General features: G+C 44.6%; 1 protein-coding gene across 1 annotated transcript; it reads left to right on the plus strand.

Annotated features, from left to right (window-relative positions):
- Positions 1-762: 762 nt before the first annotated feature.
- On the plus strand, positions 763-27,911 carry midn (midnolin). Its single transcript, XM_026157682.1, has 8 exons — positions 763-1,484; positions 3,740-3,968; positions 5,625-5,712; positions 5,824-5,886; positions 16,497-17,039; positions 18,266-18,389; positions 18,669-18,983; positions 25,880-27,911. The coding sequence occupies exons 1-8, from the start codon at positions 1,409-1,411 to the stop codon at positions 26,140-26,142; spliced, it is 1,701 nt and encodes a 566-aa protein (XP_026013467.1). The 5' UTR covers positions 763-1,408; the 3' UTR covers positions 26,143-27,911.

The raw sequence follows: 27,911 nt of genomic DNA on the forward strand, positions 1-27,911 counted from the left end.
CCTGCACAGTGGGAGTGTGTCTCTGTAATCAGACAGACAATCTGTGCTGGTCCTGAAGCAGAAAAGAAGGACAGTTCTAGATTGGTGCATTTAGGTATTTTCTGATGGCAGAGTCAGGCTTTTTCTTTTCACTTCTTTTCTTTTTTCCGTGTCAGTGAAACATTGCAAAACATGTCTTGTCCTTGAGGTGGACCACATTGTGATCATTATCACAGTTCTAACCATAGGGACGTAATCACTGCGCAGACATATTAAAGCAGACTGTCCTAATCTACCAATATCAACATCCACTAGTGGAAAGTAAATTTACACACGTACTTAAAAACTAATTTGTCTACTTCCTTCTTTTTCACTTCAAACAGACTTCAATTCCTTTATCTTAAAAGCCATAGCCAACCTAGACTTTAAATATGTTTTTTAAGTTACCTATGTAAAATTATATCAATAGATTTAGAGTTAGATCCAATAATTACAAGCAACAATAGCCTATAAAACCTAATAAGATACCATTATGAAAGAGGCAGTTATGAATAATGAGTTTCAATAGTTGTTAAAAAGCAACTAGATAAATGGATAGTTACCAATTTGAATACACTTAGTTTATTATTACACTTTAGCCGATTTTACGTCTTAGTGTCTCTGCTCCAAAGAGCAGCAGCCCGTAGAATAAACTTCCTACATTCTTGTATAAAACAGTCATTTTGTACATTGTGCGCTTCAAGAATCCGCATTAGGTTATCAGCAGGGCATTAATTCCTCAAACGGGACCAGTGGTGTTTGTTTATCGGCGTACGTGTGTCGTATCCAGGGAGCGTGTTTACCTGTTGCCCGGTGACATTTTCTCTATGTCGTCAAAGGTTGGCAACACCTCCAATATCGCCAAAGATTTAATTTCATTGACTCTTTTTTTAAGGTGGTAGGTCAGTGGCTGTCCGGGTTTCGTGTCTCTGTCGGTGTATGCTACCTTTAAAAGTCGTTCCTGCTGCTGGGAGCCGCTGTGCTTGACACAGTTGGATAGCTTTATCGGTTAAGAATTGCGTTATAGACGCATTCTTTCCCACAGACGACAGCAAGTTGGACTTGGTGGCAGCAGGGAAACGAGGCCACCTTAAATGACATGCTGACATAAGAAGAACATTACTCTCCACCCATATCCGAGAAGCGTCAGTTAAGAGGAGTCTCACCTTTCCGACTACGCTCTTATCACCAAGTAAGACACCGGTGATCTGACTATACACGAAAGCATCTCGGGACCTGACTGTTCCCATTATTGGCCAGGACTGACGAGCCCGGGTCTGCAGCGTAACGACGCGCACGGGGCCACCAGAGAATTTACTGAGACGTTATTGTGGATATTCAAGTGTCTGGATTTATCTCAGAGTTTTGTCGCTGTGTGGGTTTACTTTACATGCCAAAACTGGGGCAAGAGACGGGAACGCAGCAGACTTTTCCGCGAAGCTTTACAGTTTTCGCCACAGTTCTTGGTGAGTTCACTTTATTTTTTATTACGACTGATCTGTACGTTATGTTACGGGTGATGTGTTAGTAAAGTTTGACACGCGCTTTATGTGTTGGCGAGAAATTGATTAGAGACGAGTCAATTGCGGATCGATAGAAGCGTGTCAGCTGCTTGTATGAGACAATTGGGCGTAAATTCTGAGGGACAGCCTAATGTCGTGTTTATTGACGATAGCAGAATGTCATTGTTCCTGTAAATTATAATTAGTAGAAGACAGCAAGTCGTTGGTAATTATCTCAGATTAGAAGGAGAACGACAAATCTTATCAAACGTTGCTTTATGGTGACTGTCGTACTCAATACGAGTAAAAGCTGCCATACTTTAATGCATAAGGTTTTAAAAACTGCATGTTCCAAATGTAACCTATTTATACATATATTTATATATATATATATGCCAGGGGTAAACTATGAATCGTTTGCATGCTTTCATTGTGAAAACTGATTCCGTTGCCACTGGGTGGCGACCGAGTATTTTTAATGTTTTTTTTTTTTTTTTATGGTAAAGTGCCTACTTAGGTTTGAAGAAACTGCAGAGGTAAGCTCGCTGTGTAGGCTTTATGGTCATTTAAATATTCTTAGTCAGTCTCTCTTTGTGAGTTGCTCTGGTTACTTCTCTCAGGGATATTGCTCTCAGGGCGCTTATTGGTCACCTCAGACTTGAGAACTCGTGCAGCAGCAGTCCGAAGTCTGTGTTACATGCATATACTGCAGCTTACCTGACGAGAATAACCTACTCGTGTCCAGCGTGGATTAGCGTAAGATTCGCGATCACTTGAAGGGTTCCTGCTTGCTTCTGAGGTCAAGGGGGAAAGAGGGTGGCGTCAGCACTATTAATGTCGTTACAGTACATCTGATAACTTGGAGCAGAGGGATCTGGTCTTTATGCCAAGGGTTTAAAAATAGCCACGTCCAAGTTGGTGTTGTTGGTTAAGTAACCCGGGAAATATAAGGGAAATAAAGCGAGTCCTGATCAAAAATCTACTCTCACGGTGTCAAAAGTTGATGATGAGCTACATATGCTTAAATTAAGCAATCAGTTATATATTCACACTGTGTGCTGCTGTCAAACATCTCTTCAAAAAAGGCGTTTTTGGGATTAATGATGATCGCTATTTTCAGCCTGTTGCACAGTTCCCACACGATGAGACCCTTTAAACAGGCGGTACTTCCAGAGATGATGCACTCATCATCATATTTGTCTCTAAATATTATCTATAATTGGTGTATCTCGTGAAACGAGAATTCAGGAATGATTCAGCCGTGATTAACTTAAAAAACAAGTCATTTTTACGGGGACTGTCTTTAAAGCTTCCAGTAAGCTGTAGAGGCACACGGCCCTCGGTGTAGCCCTTTATTTGAGTATACTGTGATACTGTTGCATATTTTGCACTGTGCTGTAATTTATTATGAATGGCCTAAACTCGCTTGGCCTCCACGTGGGTGTCGAGCTCATCTTCCTATTGGCTGAGGTCATCGGCGTCCTGAAGGAGCTCTCCTGTGATTGGTCGGACGGCCTCGGGGGCTGTGGGCGTACTTTATCGATGGTGGAAGTGGGATACTTTGTGACAATGTTCATTGTCGATATTTCAGTGGGGCTGCCGTGGGTATGAGTGCGCAGCGGAGAGCCTTTTACTACAGCCGCAAGAGGCTTTGCAGCTCCGGATCGCGTGTCCCATCATCCAAAGCCCGAAAAAGCTCATAAAACATCCGAGAGGAATTTGTTGTTATACATTTTTTTTCTTTCTCAGACATTTTTTTTGTTTGTTTGGTTGTTTGTTTTTTTTAAAGGTAACTGCCTGCGTAAATGAGCGTCCGTGCCATTTTTTGCTGACAACATACTTGCGTTTCTGTGTGGCATTTGCCCGTCTATGTAGCATTTCGAAAGACTTGCTTGCACGCTGGAAAGCGCAACAAAGACAAAGATCACACAAAGGGAAACGCGACGCTTGTGTAGTTAAATTTCCTCGGGGGATATTCTCATGATATTGACCGGAGAGACGACGGACTGGGTTTTATTCTGACTCTCGGAGAGCGAGAGAAAAAAAGGGGGCACCAAGAGGAAGGAAAAAAAAGAGAGAGAGAGAGCTCTGAATGCTGCCTTTGATTTGCAAGGAGATCAAGGGACTGTAGTGGAAGCGACGGATCTGCTTCACTATTCTTTTCACCCTTTTCACTCCCCGGCTCTGCTCGTCTTGTCTCCCCCCTTCTCTGAGCACAGGTTATCGGATGGACCAGCATCCCAGCGCCCGAAGCTGCACCAGTCGCGGGGCTTCGTCCTGCGAGGCCGTCCCGACGGAACCCTCCATGAATCTGTACATCCACTCCACCACCGGCACACGCTTCGAGCTCTCCTTGCCACTGGAGGAGACCGTGGAGGGACTGAAGAGGAGACTGTCGCAAAGACTCAAAGTCCCAAAAGAGAGACTCGCTCTGCTACACAAAGAAACGTGAGTAAACACGAAAGAAATGCATTGCAGTTGAACGTGTTTAGTAAACGTGGTGTTTTCGGATAGGGACAATAATTACGCATACTTATTTCTTAAAGAGCCAACCGGTACTTGAGACGCTGACATCATAAGCCGTAATGTCTAGGATAGTCCGCAGTTCAAAATGTGCACAAACCGACTTTAGGTGCGCCCACCCTCCTGGGTTGAGGTAATATTTTCCAAACTGCACTTTAACTGGTTAAGCTCACGGGAGGCAAAGGTATGCCCGCTTTGGTGATCAATACGTTCAAGGAAACTATTGACCATGGGGGTGGACAATATTGGAATTATGGGCTGGGACTCACCAGTCACTGGAACAGTATTGACATGCAATCTGCAGACTTGCATTGATTCGTCCCCCCTTCTTATAAAAACTGAAGCATGACTGAATTGCTAATGCTGTGTGAGTCAAACATGTTACACATTAATGAATAAAGTCACACAGAAGTGCTAACCTTGACTGTATTTATACTGCTACTGCACAGGTGTGCATTATTCATGCGTGACTTGGTACTGAACCGAAGGTGGATATGTCTTGTGGTTGGATGTGAATGTGAGCGTGCAGTTGCATGACAATAGCCAGCAGATTCAGGAGAATAACAGCAGTTTGTTTGTGTGAGGTATCAGACGGCCAGTTTCGCGAGGGCTTGAAAAACGCTGCTGTTTAAGCAGAGCTGCATGTGTGAGAGAATAGATAAACTCTTTATTATTCAAAACGAACCAGAACCTGAAGCATTATGAAGCTATGAAATGAATCAGGCACAGGTTAAACGAGCTCACAATAGTGCAGGTGGTGCTATGCAAAAAAGAAAGGGGGGGCTTTAGTACATGTGAACAGTCAGCATTGTTTTCAGCCCCCATCTCCTCCCACCCGTTGTAATCACCCAATAAATCACATCATCCTTTAAAACCTGAAAACCCCATTTTTAATCCCCTCCTGCGCCTTAAACTGTAGACCTACAGCAAGTCGGGGCTGACTGCCTTTGTTCAGCTGCGTGGCATAAGATTTGGGTCATGCCTCCAGACCAGACTGCCCTAAACATCCTTCACTAACATAAAGCAGGCAAACGGGCAGAAACGGGTGTGAATGCTTGCATAGCATTTGGCTCTGAGATGCAAGCATTCCTCTTCTGTACTGGACATCAAGCAGTAAAGCCCTGGAAATGTGATGTGTTCTGTATCACATGATTTAACTTTCATAATCACTGACAGAGCCGTAACAGTTTGGCTAAGAACGGCGTCCATGCAATTCTAGTACTTGCCATTCTTTTCATTTATAAATTTAATATGCTGTGGTTTTGGTTTCAGCATGAAGTTTTTCTTCCTCATTTGTGCAACTGATATTGTCAAGGAAAAAAAAAATTCTTACCTCCACTTAGGCAAGTGCCAGTGGTGCCAAATATCCACTGCAAGCACTTGTCAAGCTCCACTATACTCGAAATTGAAATATGACAGTGCAATCAATACTTCTCTTTCGTGGAGCTTTACACCCACAGCTCTTTTCCAAAATAGTTTTGATGTCCGTCTGCACCCCCTGGCTGAAGGGTGTTTGTATGTCTGAAGAGAGAATATATTGTCAGCACAGTCTAATTATCTTATTCTCCCCAATCCCTGCAGGCGACTAAGTTCAGGCAAACTCCAGGATCTAGGCATCTCGGATGGGAGCAAGTTAACACTTGTGCCAACAGTTGAAGCAGGATTAATGGTATGGATTCAGCTTGCTGTGAATTTATTTTAGTTTGGAGTTCAAATCTAAAGAATGAACTTAAAAAAAAATTACACATATTACATTTTTTATTTTATTTCTGTCATGCAGTCTCAAGCATCAAGACCAGAACAGTCAGTAATGCAAGCTTTGGAGAGCCTAACAGAAACTCAGGTAAGGATCTATGTGTGTCTGTGCATGTGTGTGTCCGATGAGCCTAAATCAAGGCTGATAAAGCAAAGTTGGAATCCTGCAACTTAAACTGAGCTCCAAATTTTTTGTGTGCATATTTGCATTACGGCTAAAGAAGGTGGAAGCTTCAGTTAAGCACAGAGCAACACCCAGATATGGCAGAGATGAGCCGGCTGCGCAAGCCTCTTTGCTTGTCTAATCTCAGCCTCTTAAACAAGCCAAGCCAAGCTAGACAACCAGTGTGAGCTGCTAGAACATAATAAGCAACAACACCCTCCTGTATCCTAGTAACATCTGTGATACTGTGTGTGTGTGTGTGTGTGTGTGTGTGTGTGCGCGTGCGTGCGTGCGTGCGTGCGTGTGCAAGCATGCACAGCCCTGTAGGAAGCTAGTGCGAACACCACTCAAGAAGAACTTATGTGCTGTTGAGAGGGCCAGCACTTACTTCCATCTTTCTGTTTACGCCTGTATCTATAATCTCTCTCCGCTCCTTCTGTATTTCACGGTCTTGACTGACAGGCACATATACACGAGCGCACACACGCAAAGGCGAGTTTCCAGGAAGTGTGCTGTGGCTGCATGGAGACTGATTGTAGTCTCACTCACTCATAAACAGAGTGCTGGATCATCAGATGACAGTCTTCTCACTCAGTATTAGCACATGGTTCCTGGAAGCCTAGTGTGCATGCACAGGCCAAGCGAGGCCTACACCCTGTGCTTGCAGTGAAACAGTTCTGTGGGCCTGCTTAAGTACAGTATGTATTTGAGTCAGAGCGGCATGACTCACCAAAATGATCAATAGTGAGTGTGAAGTTTAAAAAAGACTCCGTGCCGGCCACAGAGAGAAACCGAGCGAGAAGAGAGGCGATAAGGCTGAGCGCTCGCAGACAACAGTGTGACGTATGACACATTTTGCAGCTGACTGACTGACTCAGATCCACTTCCTTTTGTACAGTTGGGCAACACTGAGATGTACGTAAGTGTATCACTGATGCACTACTGTCTGATGTCAGAACGGTACAAGACGGTGAAACAATAACACTGATGTAAGGAGTTAACTGAACTCTTAACAGCGGTTACATCCTGAAGAATTTGCCCGACGCTGTTTAGTGGAATAATTATCCGATGATGTGGGCTGCTCAGTGATAGCAGAGTGTGGTTCAGTATGGCTTCTTGCCCTGCTGATAATTTTATGGTGGAAATCCTAGCCTTGGTGTGTGTGCGTGTGTGACAGAGAGAACTCAGCATGCATCTCGTAGCACTGACAGCAGATGACTGCATGTGTGTAGGTGTGTGTAAGTGGATGTGTGCGTGTCTGTTACTGGATGTGTGTGTGTATGTCACACTGTAAGTAGGCTGGAAGCAAGCTTTGCCCATCATGTGGTACGCCTTTGCTGGGTAGCCAAGAGTGACTGTCATTTTCACTAGAGGCAGATGATAATTCAACCGCCGACCCAGAGGAACCGATCTCTCACTCTGCCTGTCTTCCTGTGTATCTCCCTGTCCACGTAACCTTATTATACTTAGATTCGTTATGAGTCAAGTGCTTGCGTTTTTCTCATGAAATGCTTACCACACGTTACCACATACACCACTTTTGCATACATGTTTATTTCACTGTAAATGGTAATCTGACGCCGGGGTACGGAACGAATAATGGGTAACAGGAGATTGATGTCACAGTAAAACACAAAAAAGGCGTAAAGCTGCTTTAGTGTGTTTATATCCACAGAAATTGATTCTTCTTTATAATTCATGAAACGAAATGGAATGATATAGATTGCGGAGAGATTACAGATCTTTGTAAGATTAGAAAAATAGGAACACAAAAGCTTTGCCTCATTTCCTATCTCCTCTCTAACTCTGGGGCTATCAAAAATCAATCAATGCACTTAGCCCTTAAAAGTGTCTGACAGGATAACTGATATGCCCATGCAACCAAAAATAGCCTGAGGGAGGTATGGGTTAGTTCTTAGAAAAAGGCATACAAGAGTTGGTTGTTAACCCCTGGACCCCTAATAAGCCATCACCCCTTCAAATATTTTGGTCATGCAAGGTCTTATTTCCAGATTGGATTCCGAGCTGCACTGAGCAGATCACCGTATGTCTTCTCCTTTATCGGGATTATGAAGAAGTCTTCAGCTACCAGGTTGTTAGTCAACAAATCATGCAGCGCATGCCAGCTTCCAAGGGCTGTTTCAGTCTCTTGTGGCATGAGTTTGGGGTGGGGGGCATTTAATGGAAGTTCTTACCCAGCAATGATTAAAATGCTATTTTTTTCCAATCTCCTATGTTTCACCTCCCTCTCTTGTTTCTGCTTAGCAGCTCTCCTGGGGATCTATAATTTAAATGTGCTGTGGTTTGCAAGTCCGGCGAGCTGCCTCACTTTGACCGTGATGGCTGACTTCTTTAGCAAGGACAATCATAGCTGCCTTAATTCCTCCTCTGGCATCCTCCTAGACTTTTTTTTGCATGACATCTAAGCTGATTTAAGCCACTGCTTCCTGACAGCCCATCAAAATACAGTTGCCTGCACTACTCACTACTCTTTTCTTATTCTGTCTGCTAAATAGCGGCTGTGTGTACAGCTTATATTTGCAGTCATACATGGGAACACACACATACACACACCAAATTGAAAGGATATATTTAAGAGGATTTATGGTCATGATGAGAGAATGAGAAACTGTCTGAGCCTAGTTGTAAAATAAATGTATATTTCTATGACAAGTAGTGAAAGCAATATTTACCATTTCTAGTCACATTTAGGCAGTAACATCAGCTCTTGATCTATTTTAGAATTTGATTATGTGGCCATTTAACACACAGGGACTATTTGCTCATTGATGCACATTGACGGTAGAATAAAGCCAACCAGACGTCACCCTTACCATCCCTACCCCCCCCCCCAATGCCCTTCCCCCCCCCTATGCAGCCACCTCTTTGTTCCCATCCTAAAGCATGAACACCACACCGGCTCAGCTGACAAACATAAGACAATGATTAGTCGCCTTTCCACTTCAAAAAGTCATGTTAGGCACAAGGTAGGACAATCGTTTACCCAAACCTTCTCCCTAATCAGTCCTTCCAGTGCCGTTTGGGCTCCATCGGACTCTTGGAAGTGACATAATAATTTTGTGTAAGCTTCAGAATGTCAATTCTGAGTGTTCCAAAACAATATAAGTTATGTAACTATGGATCAGTGACACCAAAACGGTGACCGCATTGGAGCAAGCCAAGGTAGTTGTTGCTGTTTGTTCTGTAAGGTGAATTTTTAGATTGCTGATGGTGATGTTTGAGAGATCAGCTTTTAAGTGGCTTGTTTTTGAATTTAGCCAAGTTTGCATTAAGCTCAGAAAATTTTCAGGACTGTGCCCACCTACTTTTCAACCCCTCTCAAAAATTGAAAGCTCTAAAGGAGCAGTTCCTGTGGGACAGACACATCCTAGGATGACTAGTTCCTTTAGTGGTAGTACTGAGGTGGGGGGGTAAAGAAGGGCCTAATAGGCTTCAAACTCCAAAATCCTGTTAAGTGCAGCTACAGTGGTGCATACTGGTTTTTAAAATCGATGCGCAACCCAGCTGGAGCGAGGCTCAGCAGGCTTCAGATTGACAAATTTTGCCTTGAACACTAACACAGACTGCTTCAGGAGGAGGCTGTGTTGCCATTCCACATGTCCCAGGAGAATACGCTGTTACATATCTGCTCTACTTTTCTCGCTCCCAGCGACAAGCACCTCCTGTCCTCATGCACTACCTCCTCCCCCTCACTTATTCCTCCTCTTCCTCTGGCCGGGATACGGCACGGTTTTGTCTTTGTGTCTACAAGCAGACAGACGCAAACTTAACAGGCTCTAACAATCTGTGGGGAGTCACCTCAGGGTCACCCTTTCCTTATTTCCTCTGCTATCCCTCCCTCAGGGGTTGCCACAGTGGGCCTGACAGGTGGAGGAGAAAAGAAAGGGGGAGCTTTGCACAAGTCAGTCAGTAATGTGTATTTGTGTTTGTGTAGTTAAGTGCTATTGGTTGGGGACAGTGGGCAGGAAGGCTAACATGGTTGAGAGATTACAGGGAAGATGAGATGATAGAAGAAAAATGGAGATAAGAGGAGAGGTGCTACTAGAAAAGGAGGATTTAAGAAGTAGTGCTTTTTTTTTTTTTTTTTTTTTTTAAAGACAAACTTTGGACCTGTGTGTGTCTATGTACACAATTGTTTGTAAAACAGCTCAATGCAAATGGTCAATATGTTTCTCTTTGCAGTCCTGCGCCCTGCACATCACCTTATATTGATGTCAGTTAATCAGTAGGATTGATAATACTGGAAATCATTGGAGAGTAACTGTATTGAGGATTTGGGAGCGCAAGGAACTGAAGAATGACCAAGTCTGCCTGTTGGTCAATATGAAGGGTTTCCTCCCCTCTTACATCCCCCAGCGCTCTCTGTCCTTCTCACTACTATTGAGATTAAGGCTTTTTATATGCATGCAGCTTAAGAGACAGAATCTTTGCTCTTTAGAATGGAAATTTCCTTTATTGTAACCTAAAATGAAAGCTACAGAAATTAATTTTGTTGCTGAATGTGTAAATCAAATCGTGCATGGAATAAAAAAACAATGCTGATCTAAAGGCCTTTTCAGTCCCTGCTCATGTAAATCCTGGCCTTGAAAATTGCATTAATAGGCTGATCATGCAGTATTTTTGCACCTGTGTAATCCCCTTTGTGATGCTTAAAATGCATAGTGGGAGGGGAAGTGCTGGGATGGGTGGAGGGAATCAAGGTGTGTTGTGGGGCAGTCAAAAGGGAGCTGGATTTGCAGGGAATTTCATTGTCCTATTATGTATATTCATCTCGATGCATGTGTTTCTGTGGGTGTGCGCATGTGCCAACATCCATTTTTAATGTTTCTCTTTGTATGTTTCCTCACTGAGCGACCAGGGGAGACTTACTTCTCCATTTTGGAGTCGTGACCGTCATTGTTTTCCATTCCCTGGCGATACAGTGCTTTTGTGATTCAAGTAGCAGGCATCGTGACTAGTGGGGCTACTGTGTGGGAGGATGGAGGCCATGTATATCACATTCGATAGCCACTACCAAGACTAATGAAGCCAGTGCTACTAGGGATATGGTGCTGCTGGCAGAGGTGCAGGGTTCAAAAGAGCCAGGTCATTTCAGTCTTTCCTATAAAAACGTAATGAGGAAATGAGAAACGTCTTTAAAAAAAAAAAAAGGCATCATTTTTGCACGATCACCGTTGCAATTACTTACCGTCTTTCTGTTAACGTTCCTCCATCTGTCACAGAATTTCTATACCTATCTCTCAATTTCCCCACACCCACTTCATTTATCTCAGAAACATGTGATGCTGTTTCTTCTTTCATTTGCCGCTGCTTCGTATGATGTTGTTTTTCCCAACTATCCACAAATTTGTCTCACCGGGTACAGAAAATGCTGTGAAGTCATTCTCTGCCAGAACAGGATCCTGATTAAATTGTATTAATCAGCTGGTGTAAATGGCTTTCAAGAGAGTGAGAGGAAAGTGAACAGCGGGGGAAACGAGTAAGTGAAGATTGCTTTGGTGTTGCTTGCCTGATTTAAACCGGATCTTGATAGCTGGGGACTAAGAGGTGAATATGCTCAGTTTTTCTGGCTAGTTGTAAGGAGTGGCTTTTGCAGGAACCCGATCGTCTTGACTTTGCCATTTTGATCTCTCCTTTCATGGAGCCGATCATATTCTATGATGGCCAGCTGTTCCTTTTTTACTCCACTTACCCCCCTCTGTTTCTTATCAGGTACTGTTACAGATGCCTATCTTTCTAATGGTGCCTTTGAAGATTCAACCCCCTCTGCCTTTAGGATTTGGGGATGATGCAAGTCATTGATTTTTTTTCTTTCTCCTTCTCTCTTTTGAGAGCCTTTCATTGCATCTTTAGCTGGTGCGTGTCTACCCAAAGACTATCAATAGCGTCCTGGTGCGATCAAAACATTTAGGTCGATAGGAGGGTTAATAAGCAGTTTTTGAACCATACCTTTCCACCTCGCTGTCCGGCAGGTGAGCAGCTGCACTGGAACCAGAATATGGCTGGAGGAGTGACTTCCTCCTCTCGCAGCTTCTCCTTCTCCTCCCCCGCCCGTCCCGCCTTCCAATCCTCTATCCTCTATCCTCTTTTCCCCAGCACAAAGCTGCTCAGTTGTTCATGAATGTCAGCTCAGTGCTGGCAGCACTCTCTATCTTTCCCTCCCTCTCCCTCTTCACCCGTCCTTAGACTCTCAGCCTCTCTCTTCCTCCCTCACTCCTTATCTCCCTTCCTTAGTTCGCTTAGTGTGCAAAGGAAGAACGACTGCAAATGAGTTCCTTGAACCACAGGGACCCCAATAAATAAAACTGTCAGCCAGAGATGTCGAAAGGGAAAAAAAAAAAAAAAAAAAAAGAAGGAAGGAGCCAGAGGCGCACTCTCACTGAATATTTCATCACCCACCACCACCACCACTACTACTCTGACACCTTACCCTCATTGCCAGCATCCCCATCCCCCCTTACCATCCTTGTTCCCTCCTTTTTTCATGCCATCCCCCCCTTCTCCTTCTCCTCCATCTTGTCTCCACCCCTCCTCGCCCAGCTGCCCCTTATCATATTCTCTCCCATTACTGCATAGCAACCAAAGTATCATACAAACCCCACCTCCTGGACACCCAACAACTAAAACAAAATGGCTGAGAGCACTGTTTCTGGGGTCACTTGTTAGAGAGGTGGGTCTGACGGCTACTAGATGGAAGAGCCATTTTTCAGTACCTGTATATTGCTAAATAAGCTTATCCGTGCAGTTTTTGGTGAGTATAATCAACTATGTTTGCGGTCAGGAAATGCACACCTTATTTGTTAGGCATGAACTCCTCATACTGCTCCTTCAATATAATGAAAACACTGGAGTGCTGGTTTCTTTCTGTCTGCCTTGACAAAACCCGGGGTCTCCATTCTCCTTGTCCTATGACTCTCCTTCATAAGTTGCTTTCATAAAGGACTGGAATTTGTACAGCGTCCTTCAAAGACCAAGGTGGAAATAGAATTGGAGGTCTGTTGCAGACTTAAAGACAAGCTATGAAGCGCTTTTTTGTTTTCCTGTGATGTTCCACAAAGCACTATCTGGTGTTTGTACTGACGTCAATGGTAGCCAGCCACGTTGGCTGTCTTGACTGTGCTCCTGAGAGCAGACAGGCATGTTTGGACTGGAGCTGAGCTTCTAGCCGAGACCTCTGGGATTGATTTGCTAGCCAGCTTTCTAGCAAATCAGTGCCCCTTTTCCTCTCCACCCCCCATCACACACACACACACACACACACACACATATATATATATATATATATATATATATATATATATATATATATATATATATATATATATATATATATATGCACTCTCTAACGCTCTCCCCTCCCCTTGTTTCTCTCATAGTCTCTGTCCGTCTGGAAAAGGCTTGTTGTTACATGATCACTCTCGCCAATCTAGCCTCTGGCAGGCAGGGCGCACTGTATCATCCTCCGCCTCCTCCCTTCCCTTAGGAAACGGGCCCTATTTCAGGTGTTCCACTCCACAGCTCCCGGCTCCCAGCTACACAAGCTGTTCGCCCTCCTTTTCGGGAATTGTCAGGGAGACGGCGTGTCAGATGAAAGTGATGTAGCTGTTTGGTTTGGACGAGTGGAATTCCACACCTGAACGTTTAATTTGGGTCTTTCTCAAAGCTAACCGCAAATATATGAGAGTGTCCAATGGAATTATAGTAGTTGAGATGTCCCCTGTCATTTTCCCTGCAAATGAGATGTCTGTGTTTGTGTGGGTTTGTGGCCTTTTAATTTCTTGCCTAAAAGAAGAGGTTCTGGTGGGTGGTGTATGCATGGAGACCCCATATGAGTCACATGGTCACACACATTTTTAGCTCTCATATACATGTGAAGGTTTGTGTGAGCAACTTCTAAATTGACTTTATGAGTCAACGACTGAGACTCTGAGACCTGGAGTGACAAAAATCAACTGGAGGCGGGAAAGAAGGAAAAAAGGTGTGAGGAAGCGAGCTTGCTTCTTTCGCAGGCTAATTTAAAACCTGCTATGTGGTGTTGGGAAGTAGGAGTACATGAATTCTGTCTTGTGGTTTTGAATAATCCACCCCAGTCATTATAAAGGTAATCAAGCCTCCTCTCTGTTTGTCTTGCTGTCATCACAGTTGGTCTTTTTCTCTCACTTTTTCTTGCATGTGCTTGTATACAAAGAAAAACAGTGATAAAGCAAAGATCCTGTTCATACTTGGCTCTTGGCGTCTTGGATGTTCCTTTCTTGGAAAGAAATAGAAGTACAGCTTTGCAGTCTCCTTTGGTTTCATGCAAATTTTGACCCTATGACATTCACTCTGACCAGCTGTGGAGGTACCCAGAAGTCATGGTGGTCGTTCCCTCCCCCTCCATGTCACAGCGTAAATTTGAGCAACATGTATCCGTTTAGCAGCAGTTGCATTTTCTCTGCAGATAAAATCAGATCTGTGCAGGGAGGTAAAAACTGATCTCACATGGTTCCTGGAAACAGGATTCTGACGCGAAGTGTGAAATGTAACCTGTTTGAACTGGACGTCGACTCAGCCCGAATATATTTGGATCTAGGATCAGAGGTCTATAACGGATACCCACAGGGGTGTCCCCCCCCCCCCCCCCCCCCTCCCCCCCACCTTCTAAACATTGGGTTGACGATCTCCCTTGGGGCTTTCGATTTGTATGCATGCCGCTCTGCGTGTTGTGGGTTGACAAGCTGTCGACACTTACTCTTGACAGCTGTCAGTCACAGACACAGTCATTGTCTCCTCCCCCTCCTCTGGTCTTTTCTTCATCTCTGTCTCTCCCCCCACCCACCTTTTGGAGCAGGCCTCCCCATTAGGTCTCAAACACATGCACACCTCTTCTCCTGACCTTTTATGTACGGAGTTTCCTAGCGATGTCACATGTAGCCCCCTGCGCTGTTCTCCTCCTCACTTCACACCCCACCTTGCGCCTGCTGAGCGTATCGCCTCACCACGTTGGGGTAATCGTGGTGAGTGTGGATTGTCAATAAATCATTAGTGGCTGACTTTACATTCTGAGAAGTTTGAGTTTCTCTTTATCCAGCAGCGTATTTTATTCCGATTTTTGCTCTAGCCATCAGATCATCCCAACCCCTTAGTTCTTTCACCTGCCCCTCCTCTCCCTTCATCCTCTTTTTCCACATCATGTCAATACCAATGTCCAAAGGTCACCCTGGCAACAGAGAGGCAGCGGTCGATAGAGAAATAAATAAGCAGAAGAAAAGAGAGAGATGTGATGGAGGGCAGAGCCTGGTGATTCAGAGGGTTAACTACAGGCGAGCATCTTACAAGGACACTCCAAATATAAGCCCTTTGCTCAGAATTTTTTTTTCTTTTTATATATTATTTTCTGTGCTTTGTTATTTAGATACATCTATCCCTGTGCTCTGTTCTGCTTTTCTGTCCGTCCTCCCTCTCTCTCTGGGGACTAAAATCACACATGCGGTAGTGATTGTTGAAATCTTTTTGGACAGGAGCGCCACTTTGTATTTGCTAGTGCTGGCCATTTCTGCTTGTTTCCATTTAGGGAGAACCTGAGTCATTATTGCTGAGTCTTCAAGACCCACTGAAGCTTTGTGACTCCTGAATCACACTCACTTGGGGGGGGAAAAAAAGTAAATAAATACATGTCAGACTCTCGTTGCTTGGACTTCAGCAGCAAGTCACAATACACAGCATGAGAGCCACAGGCATACAGGAGGATGACAAGAGAGGTTTTGTTATTTAGCACGAATATTCCAGCCGAGTCGTGACAACTCTGTACTTGTTAGTGTGTGTGTGTGTGTGTGTGTGTGTGTGTCCATCCAGGCCTTGGGTGGGTCACTGAAGGCCCCCGACACTTGGCTCCAGTTAGCTGTTGCCAGTGCTCCAAACATGGGCATCCTTTCCTGATCTGCTGCAGATTCACAGACAATTGACTATTCTGTGTTTGAGATGCAGGCGGGGTGGATTTCCTAAACGTGGGACTGATTTTTCAGGCCATGGGCCAAACAGAAGGGTGGCCTTTGTCTTTGAGCTGAATAACCCTGCTGACTAAGAACGGACTGAGTGGCAATGGGAAGCAAGGAATAGTGGGTTCTATTTGTGTGTATGTGTGCGTTTTCCAGTAGGCCTCCCTATCCATTCCCCGCCAACAGAAGTAAATAGATGACTATTACAGACTAGTGTTTGACTGCACGATGAGCTTATGTGGTGTGTCTGTGTCTCTGTGAGAGGGGTAGCTCAAAGAGCTGTTGTGTGCACTGTAACTGGCATCCATGGCCCAGATTGTTCATTTACTAAGAAGGAAGTCTGTATGCATGGGGAGCCTTTCTAGTTCCATAGTTTTTTACAGTGAACAGTTGTAAATGCCAGAGTGTCATTAAATCTGGATATAGAGCATCATATATTAAGTTAGACTTTGTCATCTGGCTAAGCTGTGTTGATACCTTGCATAAAAGCAAAGACATTGAATCACTTAACCCTTTTTCCCCTTTCTTTATCAATAGGTCAGTGACTTCCTGTCTGGTCGCTCTCCCCTCACCTTGGCGCTGCGTGTAGGTGATCACATGATGTTTGTCCAGCTCCAGCTGGCAGCGCAGCAGTCCGGTGGTCCCCAACTCCAGCACAGGCACCTCATCACCCGGGGAAATTCGGAGGGACAGCCCCGGGTTCCCCACACTCACCCGCACTCTCATCAACACCCCCAGCATCCACATAATCACCCCAGCCCCCACTTGTCCCATCCTCACCCTATCCCCTCCTCCCCTTCTTCCCCAGGATCCCCTTCTTTTCCCCTGCCCTCCACACACCTCCAGTCCCTTCCTCCCATGTACCACCAGTCACCCTCCTCTGCTCACTGTAGCCCCCCTACTCCTCCACCACACTCCCCTCGCCCATCCCATGTCCCTGGGGGTCTTTTCCGCTCGCCCGCTCATCATCACCACCACCCCCACCACCACCATCATCACCACTACCACCAGCCTTCCTCAGGCCAACCCAGCCACGAGATCGGCCAGGTCAGCCCTGTAGCCCCAGTCCTCTGCCCTGAGGTAAGCCTCAAGAAAATATTCTTATAATTCTTCCAAGTAGTGTTTTTTTTTTTTTTTTTTCTTTAATAATAGCCAATCACAGCATAGGATTGGTAAGATATTGTCTTATATTATTTTCTCAAATAAAAGGGTTCAGTGGTAAAAGTAGGTACATCTTTACAATACATAAGAAAGACACAGGCACTTGGGCTGCCATGAGAACGATAGAGTGGATGGGTTATGACCATTTGACCCAAGTGCCATCCTCACAACTAAATCATTCTCCATTAAATCAATTAGATTAATGGGACATCCTTGTAGCACGAGGGTGAACCCGTGGTTTAGTCAGCTCTGGAGAAGCGTTACACGTGATTTTGCGTGTGTGTGTGTCCAAACCACAGTACATTTGTTCATCACTGGAGTACACTGTGCTCCCCAAATGCATGCAAACAAGCCAGCACATGCGTACACCATGAGAACACAGCATTCATATGACCTCAGTCTTCCCAGGGTAAAGAGCAGTGGGCTAAAATTATAGGAGCAAAAGTGTTCTGGTGTTGTCATTTAACTTTCAGCGTTATGCTCATTTGTTTACCTTAGGATAACTTCATGAACAGCTGCACACACATGCAGAAACACACTTACTTCTGTTCTTCAACCCAATGTGCTGTTTATATTTTCTGTACCTCCTTGAATAGTGAATGGTAACCAAATATCAGCGAACTGTGTGGGAGAGATGGTTCACTACAGGAAAAACAAGGAGACAGGCCAGTTTAGTAGTGAGAAAACGGATATGGCTATTCCTCATCAGGCTTTCACATGCATGACAAAAAGACATGCATACGCACACAACGCGCTTTCTTGGGGTTTCAGTTTCGCTTTCAGATGTCAGTTGAGCAATCCATGTTAAGCCAAAGTGAAGTTGTGAGGTGACCATCTTTAGTTTGATCACAGTAAAGTAACCAAATACCTTAAGTCTTAAGCTATATGGCATGGCAGCAAGCTTAAATTTCATGTTGTCTGAGGTTTCTTATAACCATCAGCCTTAACTGCAGAGGTTAATTACACTGTGCAAATGGTAGTTACACCCAGAGGTAAAGGGTAAAGGTCACTGAGGGAGCTCCTGAAACAGTGATTTTGAGTTTTCACAGCTTTTACTGTAATAGATCATATGCCCTTGTATCCTCAAACATGCTTTGGTCTCACTTTATGCTCTTTTAATAACACTTTTCTTTTCCCCCCTTCAGGCTAACTGCAGTACCAACACCTCCAACAGTGGCACCAGTTCCTCGCCACGCTCCCGTAAACCCGGCGCCATCATTGAAAGCTTTGTCAACCATGCTCCCGGAGTCTTCTCAGGGACTTTTTCAGGTAAGAAAACAGAGCTGCAATTACTGACTTATGACTTATTGCTACTTTAAGCATCAACTGTGCACATAGTGAGATCCAGTTCTAAGATGCCTCTAAGTAGAACTTGACAAAATTTAACATTTTCTTCTCTGTTGGGCCTTTGTTTTAGACTTGTACGCATGCCAGTTTTAAATGTTTTAATTTTTTTAAAAAAATCAAATGATATACAAACATTATACAAAGAAATATAACACGCAAAAATTATAATATTATTTTGGTCTGTTTTGCTTCCTCTCACAGGCACTTTGCACCCAAACTGCCAGGACAGCAATGGGCGTCCCAGACGGGATATTGGGACCATCTTGCAAATCCTCAATGACCTCCTGAGCGCCACACGCCACTACCAGGGCATGCCCCCCTCCCTCACCCAGCTCCGCTACCAGACGCAGTGTGGTTCGCCCACTTCCCCATCCCCCTCGCCGCCTCCTTCCCCTCCAGTTGCTGGCATGACGGGCCTCTCTGCCAAAGCTACCTCTGTGCCCGCCAGCAGCCCTCCTCCAGCTCTGCATCCACTTGTGCAGTGCGAGAGCCAGATTCGCATGTGCAAACCCCCTGGTGAGTGACTCCACTCCACTCCCCTTCTGCACATGCAAACATGTCATGAGCACAAACAAAAACACCCCCTCACACATTAAGTCATTGTGCATCCCTTGAAGCCCTTATGAAGCAGATGTTCCTGCAGTTGCCACAGCTTTGGAGGAATGTGTGTGTGTGCATATGTGTGTAAAATTGCATGCAATTTAGAACCCTGTCAGTGAGTTCTGCATTTGCCTTGCAACCTACTGAAGAGTTCATTGTTATCTTTGTCTCTGTTTCTGTTCTCATATCACATCATGTTTAGCTCAGTTCTGTTGGGATGCTTTTACATCATTGTTTTCAAGTGCTTATTTTCATCTCTAAAATACTGACAAAGCGAGAACAGAAAAGTCAGATTAAAGAACAAAAACAGTCATGCATATGTGTCTCTGGAGGTTTTGAAGCAGATGAGAGAAGAGGAAGAAAGCGGAGGGGGAGGGGGGTCTTCTTAGTAATGCAATACTAGCTTCTCCAGACCTGTTCAGTCAGGCTTCACTTGTCAGGCAATGCAGTTGCCTTTTTGTCTTTGTGAGCTGAGGGGATAGGTTTTACCCCTTCAAGCCTGGGCTGGGCTGTGTTTATATTAGAACAGGTTTGGGGTGATGTAGCCTACCTCCTAAATACGGGCTGCAGCTTGGGCATGTATAGACCTCAACATACCCACGAGAGTTTGGTCGAGGCAGGTGTAGAGTTCAGATGATGCCATTTAAGGACTGGGCTGGGATGTTTTAAAACCTCCTTTCCTTACAGCGACACAGGATGTTGTGTGTCAAACAGATGTCCAGCGCTGATAACATCCAGTCAGCATTGTAAGCTTGGCGTGAGTGCACTGAGGAAAACATCATTGTCCTCTGCCTCCTTATCTCAAGCTAGTCTTCAATGAGCTGCTAAATTTGCACAAAATTTACCAGCGTAAGTAGAATTGTCTTGTGGGAAGGATTGTAGAAATTATTAATTAATGTTTAATGTTTTCTTCTGTTTGGAAAAAGCAAGAGCATACATACCTATTGTTGTAGGCTGGCTTTGTTCCTTGTTTTCTGACCTTTAGTTGTGAGCAGAATGAAGGATTTCAGTTGTCGCTTCTAAACACTGACTCGCTGGGAATGTCCAGTATTTCACTGCATCACCCTTAGTGCATTTACAAGTGTTCAGTGAACAGTTGGAATAACACAAGCTTATTTTCCTAACTCAGGAAAGACCATTCCTTTACTGCCCCCACCTATTGACTCACCCCCATCCTACCCCTCTTCTCCCTCTTCAGTCTTGTCATTTCTCGTCATCTCCGCTCAGCCCAATGCCACTGCCCCCACCCCGATTTGCTATCCAAAAACAGTCTGTAAAATCCATCTCTCTGTGTTCCTCCTAATCACCCCCTTCTTTTTCCATGTCTGTGTTGTGCATCAATACATTGTCTGTGTTCATTTGGCCTTTAAATAGATTTATTCCAAAATGCAGCTCTGAAAAGAATTTGCTTTGTGAACTTGAGGCCAGAGAGAGGAGGAGGGGGACAACACGGAAGATGGGGGTTGTTAAAACCACAACACTAAGCCTCCATTCATTCATCATATGGGTGTTTATATCCTGTCCGTCAGTCCACCAACTGTCCACTCATTAACCAAAGGCAAAGAGTGAAAGAATAGCCTGTCTACTGCCATTTTCCAATTTAACTGGCCTGAACCAACTTCCTGCTCACAATATGCACTTCCAGAAAGCCTTGAATGGTGACCTGTCCAACTAAGCCTGGTTAAGACAATGATTGTCCTGGTGTGTTGTGTGAACAGGGGCTATGTGCCTGTTTGTATCCTGCTCTAGTTGGTGTTCTAAATATGCCGATGACTAAGCGGTCTCAGTCGGTCTTATCAGCCGACACCTGATGCAAGACTTACTGGACTTAACACCGCAGCTTAACTCTGCTTCACAGAAACCTGCCTTCATTCAGCTACAGGAAAAAAGCCTGCGCTTCCCAGCTGCCTGAATATGTGTGCGCAATCAAACTTGGGTTGAGAGAGCCTCTTGAAAATGTCACAAAGCTTTTCTGTCTCCTGAGAGCCTTTACCTTTTGGTGAAGAAGAGGAACGTAAATAAAATAAAAAAATGCACACACACTCCATCACAAATTTCCTGGTTAAAGGCTGTGACGACTAGCTTGGTTTCATGGTTTTGCTATATAGTATTGCTGAGTTCTAGGGCTTTTTTTAGACCAGGACTTGTGTTGAATTTGAACAGGAGGGTTTTAGAATGGCCTGACAGGTTGATTGTTAGCTAAATTCCTTTGCTGAGTAGGCTGGACTTCCCCAGCATCCCCCCTACATCCCACTAGCCCCCTGCCCAGTCTAACCCTTTGTGTGGGGGCCAGGGACAGGGGCAGTATAGAGGGCACCAGCCTGAACCATTGTGGGACAAAAGAGGGGAGGGCTATGGGATTATAGGGTTGCCTTTTAGTCTCACTCCCACTGCAGCTGGCTTAGCTCAGGCACACAGAGAGGGGCAAAGCGGGGGCAAAGTTGGCTCTGGAAGCTTCTCCGAACCCCCTTCCTCTCTTGTGTCTCTTCCACATCCCTTCACCACCTCCTAACCCCTTTCGATTTGACATGTCAGGTCATGTTAGCTTTGTGCAGGCTGGGACTGCGCAAGCCAAAGGAAGAGGGAGGGTGGCAGAGAATGAGGGACACGCATAGAAGGAGTCTTTGCCCTTAACCCCACTGCGTCCTGTATTTAAACCCTGACCTGCTTAGCCGAGGCATGGCGCATTATCCACTGGCAGGCTTTAGCTCCTCTCGTCACAAACAGACATTTGCCGGGACACACGTGCACCAGTAACGCAACAAATGCCCCAGCGATGCAGCACAGCACAGAGATACCTAGCAAAGCCAGCCAAGCACATCAGGTGCCCTTTCATTGTCGACAAGGAGAGCAAGAGGGAGAGAGAGAGAATGCAAATGAAGTCTAAAAGTCATTGAAGAGCTTGCGTCCCTGCAGGGCTGTCAGTGCCCTTTCAGCAGCTGTCAAAGTGCTCATATTAGCTCCACTTTGATTGGTTGGTTAAGAATATGTCCGATTTGTTTAATTTTTGCTTTCTAGTAAGTAGAGCTGGGTGGGTTATTTCCAGATGGGTTGGGTTTTACGGCTGAACTTTGCTCTGCAGACTTTGAGCTACTGCTTGACTTTGTTAGGTCAGGGAGATGCGGAGCATTTAATCTGAATACATATGTTAGAAGCACTAATTTATACCCTCTCCAAGTAAAAGAGGAAGAAAAAGTGCAACATTAGTGATGTTCAATAGTGGCAGAGTGGCACTATTCAATAGAATAGAATTCAATCTTCCAGTTGAATTCTATTCTAGTTTATTAATATATTATTTCCACACAATAAAAGGGTTAAGGCAAATTTACTTTCTGATTCAGGATCGTTACAGTATTTTTGCATGTTAAATGTGCCACTATTATTCCCACTTGTAATGAAGACTGGCTTCAAACAAGCACAGAGGGATGCTAAAAGAAACCAAGAGTGATTTTGCTGCAATGTGATTTTCTTTCTCTTTGTCTCCCTCCTCTTTCTTTCTGTGTCCATCCACCCCTCCTTCTCTACCCTGGTTCCCTGGATGCTGAGCAAACACAATGTTCTCTCTGCAAGATCACAAGACTTATCAAGACAAACAAACAAACAACAGCAATAAGACAACTGCAAATGAAGGCCAATCTTTATACAATCAATAAAAGGAGAAGCTCCTTTAATCTCCCTCTCCGTCCTGCACACTGCAGCCCCTCCTCTCTTTTTCTCTTTCTCCATCCTCTGCCTCTCCTCCTCCACCCACCTACTCCTCCCACCCTCCCTCCTGTTTGCTCCCTATCTCAGTCCTTGCTGTGTTGCTGGGCTGGGCTCAAAGGCAAGGAAAACTGACGCATCGATTATTCATAGATCACCCCTTCTTTCTCTATCTCTCTGTCTTTTTTTCTGCCTTTCTCTGCAGTGCCCACTCTATTTACTACAAGGCTTATGTCAAAGTCTTTGGAGATGAGTTTGGGGAGGGTGAAATGTGCTGCTTCAGGTTGAGTTTTAGTGTGAAAGGCAGGCAGGGGAGTGGTTAAAAACAGAGAGGAGGGGGGGGGGAAAAGAGCCTGGTGTTTCCTTCCTCTGGGTGCCCTTGACCCATCTTCTGTTTGAAATCTTCCACTGTGTCTAAGAAAAGATCTGTAGTTGCTTCCTCATCCGTCTTTTCTGTGCCACGGTGGGTTGTGTACGAGAGTGGATTCTCTCTCTTGCTCTACAATTCATTCCCTATGTCTTTTAGTCACCTCTTTGGGTTCTCCAAGGTTATTGTGCTCACGTCAAGCTCTAGTCTTTGCAGTGAGGCTCCAGGCCAGCCTTTGTGTGTGTGTGTGTGTGTGTGTGTGTGTGTATAGTCTGTCCTTCTTAGCCAGCCCTAATAATAGCCCTAGTGTCATAAACATAGTCTGGAGATCCCTGCGGCCAGCTGTGTCCGGCCTAGCCGCCCAGGGCTCCGGTAGTGACGCTGATGAATGGCTACACACACACACTTAGTGTAGCTCCAAGCACATTCCCAGAGCTCTTGCCAAGCCAAAGGCCAAGACCTCCTGCCTCACCACCAAACTGCCCTTTATTCTCTGTGTGTGAGTGTGTGCGTGCACGCACGTGTTTTTGTTTTTTTTGTTTTTTCTTTCATATTGTTGAGCCGTTTTGGTAAATTACCCCTTTTAGAAAAAACAAAATCATGACTGAGGAACTACCTTGGTGAAATACAGGCAGGATTTAAACAGAGACACTCCAGACAAACAGATTTTCTATGTGGGCATGTGTTGGCTTTCTGCCATTTCATTGTTTATGGCCATATTTTGACAAAGCTGAAGGGCGGTTTCACTTTTGACTAGTCAGAGCAGGGGAAGAAGGTGTAGAAGGGGGACCAGAAAGGTAACAAAGCCTTGTGGCAGAATATATGGATGTCACATGGAGCTGAGGCAGCAGAACAATGGCTTTAATGTAGAAGACCACCCCCCATATCCCCCACCCACCCTGTGGTGTACCCCCCCCGTTCTCTGCTGATGACACATTGCCCTCACGCACAGCGTACAGAGCATCTGGATGCACACATACATTTATATCAGGACAGAACATATTGACAGGAAGTGGAAAAACCAAGTCTGCCTGTGTGGCTGTGTGAAGACGTTCATGTTTCTGTTAACTCTGAGCCGCTATTCACATCCTTTGTTTTCAAAAAGCACCATTGAGGCTGCTTAGTGGCAGTTTACTTTAGTATGCACTGGTAGACAGTGGTGAATATTTATTGCTGGAGAAAAGGCTCTGGGCTGCTCGATCCGATAAGCAAATGAGAGAAAGAGGTAAATTAAGCCCACACAGAGTCCGGAATTCATTCCGATGAAGGGGGTGGGGGGGGAAGCAGAGGAGGGCACAATCGATTTGGAAAACTGACACCTACGGCTGATCCTTTACCCTCCACCCTCTTCCTCTGCCCTTTTCTCTATCCCCCTTGCCCCTGGGGTAGGAATTCCTTAACCCACACCACCAACCCCCACCTCCACCGCCAGTCCCCTGCCTGTCCCCTCCTCCTTTTTCTTCTTCACACTGCCCCACCTAGCTGTCTCTAGGGAGATATGGGGCAAGAACTGGAAGAGGGAGGGGCAGAAAAGGGGCTTTCTGTGTGCTTGTGTGTAAAGGGTGAAGGGGTAGAATAGATGGAGTGGGGGGGTAAGGTCAATGAGTGGAGAGTAGGAAGCTAAAGCCATAATAAAGAAAAAATGGAAGGGGGGGGGGAGAGAAAAAAACAATCTTTGCTTTCCTCTCGTCTCTCTCCCTGCTTACAATTTCCATTCGCTTGCATTTTCTATTGAAAGCCAATAGCGTTGTCCTGGACCCGAGATGGATGGCTGCACTAGAGCTAAGGTTTAATCAATAGGTCTTTTTAATTTGCCATCGATCCACGTTAAAAGCTACTGCGGCTGTTGGGGTGTGTGTGTGTGTGTGTGTGTGTGTGTGTCTGTGCACCTGTGACTGTGTGCAGCTGTGTGTAGTTCAGTGCACGGGTGTGCACATTGTGTATGTATTTTTGTGTGAATACATGATGTACCCAAATACGGATGTGAACGTGTGTGTGTGTGTGTGTTGCGGTTCATGCAGCAGGCGCAGGGATGGCCACTGTGCTTCGGTTTATTGACATTCTAGCCCATTATTTAATTATTTAATTCCCAGACAGATACTAATGGAGCTAGCTAATAGATTGCGGTTGCTTTCCCCTCCTTCTGAGGCCCTGAATATACGTATAAATGGAATTAGACTCGACTTGGCTGGTGTAGGAAAGCATTCACGGTGCAATGCAAGGCCGCTCCCTTGAGACTAGACTCTCCTATAGGCACATCAACAGCTAGAAATGCACTTAGGAGCAAATCCAGTCACTGAAGCATGCCATGGGTAATTACGTTTGTAAATATCATAGGCAGCTATCAGAAAGTATCATGTCTGTCAGGGGTTTGCATCTTTTTTGACCCTAGTAGGTATTTCAGGCTTGAGAAGGTCTCCCCCATTCACTGATAAGGGGATGAAATAGCACTGTGGAGGCTAATTATACTCTGTGGGGGAGGTTAACCACCAGATTCCAATGTTACATTGTGTGAATGGTGGATGTGTGTTTGTGTGCATTTGTGAGCCAAGGTTAAGAGCCTAGCATGTTTTAGCATTATCATCAGCTACACAGGCACACATATTAACACCCCCCCCCCCCCCCCCCCCCCATTCCTCCAGAGCTGTTAAGAGAGAAGACAATTAAAAAACAAAACAAAAAAACATTTGCTATGTAAAGAAAAATACCTGACTGTCTTTCTACTCTTCTCTCCTGTGTCCAGGTGATCGTATACGTCAGACAGAGAACCGCGCAACCAGGTGTAAGGTGGAACGTCTGCAGCTCTTGATGCAGCAGAAGCGTCTGCGCAGGAAGGCCAGGCGGGACCAACGGGCTCCTTATCAGTGGCTGCCCAACCGCAAGGCGGGACGCAGCAATAGCAACAGCAGCATGTCCAGCGAGGGCTCCCTGGACCTGGACTTTGACGATTCAGTGTGGAAGCCCGATGTAAAGGCTGACTTGAAGTCCGAGTTCGTCATGGCCTGAACCATCTGCTCCCACATACGCATTCAAAGATGTGCAAAGCATTGCTTGGGATTTCCTTAGAGATAATTTTGAGGGAGCGGATTTGCAGGAGATGACATGTAACTTCAGAGAGGAAATCACAGTTGTCCTTGCGACAGTCATCTGTCACATGAAAACAGGCTCCCTGCAGACTCTAATCTCATTCTGCCCTTTGTGGGTGACCTTGTGAAAAAAATAATAATACAGCAACATTAGCAAAAGAACTTTCTTGTGATGCTTGGATTTGGACAGGCAACTACTGGACTTAACAGTGTGCAAGACCTTTTTTTGGGGGTTTGATTACAGAGACCATACCTGTACTTGAGTATAGCAGAATTCAGTGGGTGGTGGTGGTGGTGGTATTTTCAGAATTTTTGTTTTTGTTTTTTTCTTTTTAAATGCACTCTGGGGAGAAATGAAGAGATCCACACTGGACATAACAGGACAGGAGCACCAGAGGCTTCAGTGTTTCCTAATCAGAAGAAGGGCAGAACTGCCGGACTATGGATTATTTCAGTGGGCATTCTAATTGATCTCAAAACTCATCAACAAGAGTCCAGTTTTTACCTGTTACGGGGTGGTTAAACCTTTTTCTTTTTCCACTTTTAAGCATATTATTATATTTTATAAACAAAAAAAATATGTAGCATTGTTCACAAAGCATTCAGGTTTTCATATAACAGTTCAAAGTAGTTTGCACATATTCTTGATTTATAACAGCTGGTCAAAATGTGCGAGGAGGAGGTGGGGCCTGAAATAGAATAAATAATAAATATGGAAGTATTGATATCAACCTCAGTGACATAGGGTATTGATAGGAATGATTAATGAATACACAAAATAAATGAATATTAACAGAAAGTGCTTTAGAGGATTTTAAAATCTTTAAAATGTATATGAAAAAAAATCTATTTTTATTTCTCTTCCTATCTGCTGTTTTCAAAAAACAGCAGCCCTTTGTGGCTTTAGTCAGATCGTTGACTACCAACAAATATGTGCATCCATTCAATCATTCATTAGCTCATTCATGCCTTTTTTTGTCTGGCCACAACAAAAGTTACAGAAAGATCATTTTTCATGCAGCCAACCTCATGTGTTACAAACCTGAAGAGACTGAGGGATTTCGAGTTTGTGTACATAAATGTGACAATTGGCAAATGCTTGTTAGGGCGTGTGTGTGTGTGTGTAAGTTTGTTGTAAATTGATTTTTAGAATATCCTATGTTTTTGTCCAGTTGTCTTCTCTCAAACGACCCCATACGTTCTCAAATTTGTGAAGTTCAGCTGCCGTGAGCACATGGCCCACTACTTTGCAACATGACTGTATGAAAAAGCAAGTTGGCTCCCAGTTTGATGCCCAATTGATGTGTACCTGTTATCACAAGTTCTCATAATGATGCCTCCATTTTTTTTATTTTTTTTATTTTATTTTTTTTATTACTGGCCAAGAGGGAGGCGAAATGGGATCTTTATCCGGCATCATTATCTAGTGCCTCCACCAGTACATTCATTGACATATCAGGTTAGGCCTTTCACAGTTTTGCTGCTACACATGGGGACTTAAAATGTGGGGGAAAAAAACAAACACGGGAGGGAAAAGTGACTTTCCTTTGCATGCAGAAGTGTGTAATTATGCTGATCTTTTTTCTATTGATGGAAGAAAAAAACGAAACTGGTGCTGTGGAAATGAAGGTTAACAACATGCATGAATTTGTGAAGAAAATAAACAATGCTGCTTTTGTTGGCAAGGTT

Source organism: Astatotilapia calliptera, chromosome 23, assembly GCF_900246225.1.
Source record: "Astatotilapia calliptera chromosome 23, fAstCal1.2, whole genome shotgun sequence".
Classification (NCBI taxonomy): domain Eukaryota; kingdom Metazoa; phylum Chordata; class Actinopteri; order Cichliformes; family Cichlidae; genus Astatotilapia; species Astatotilapia calliptera.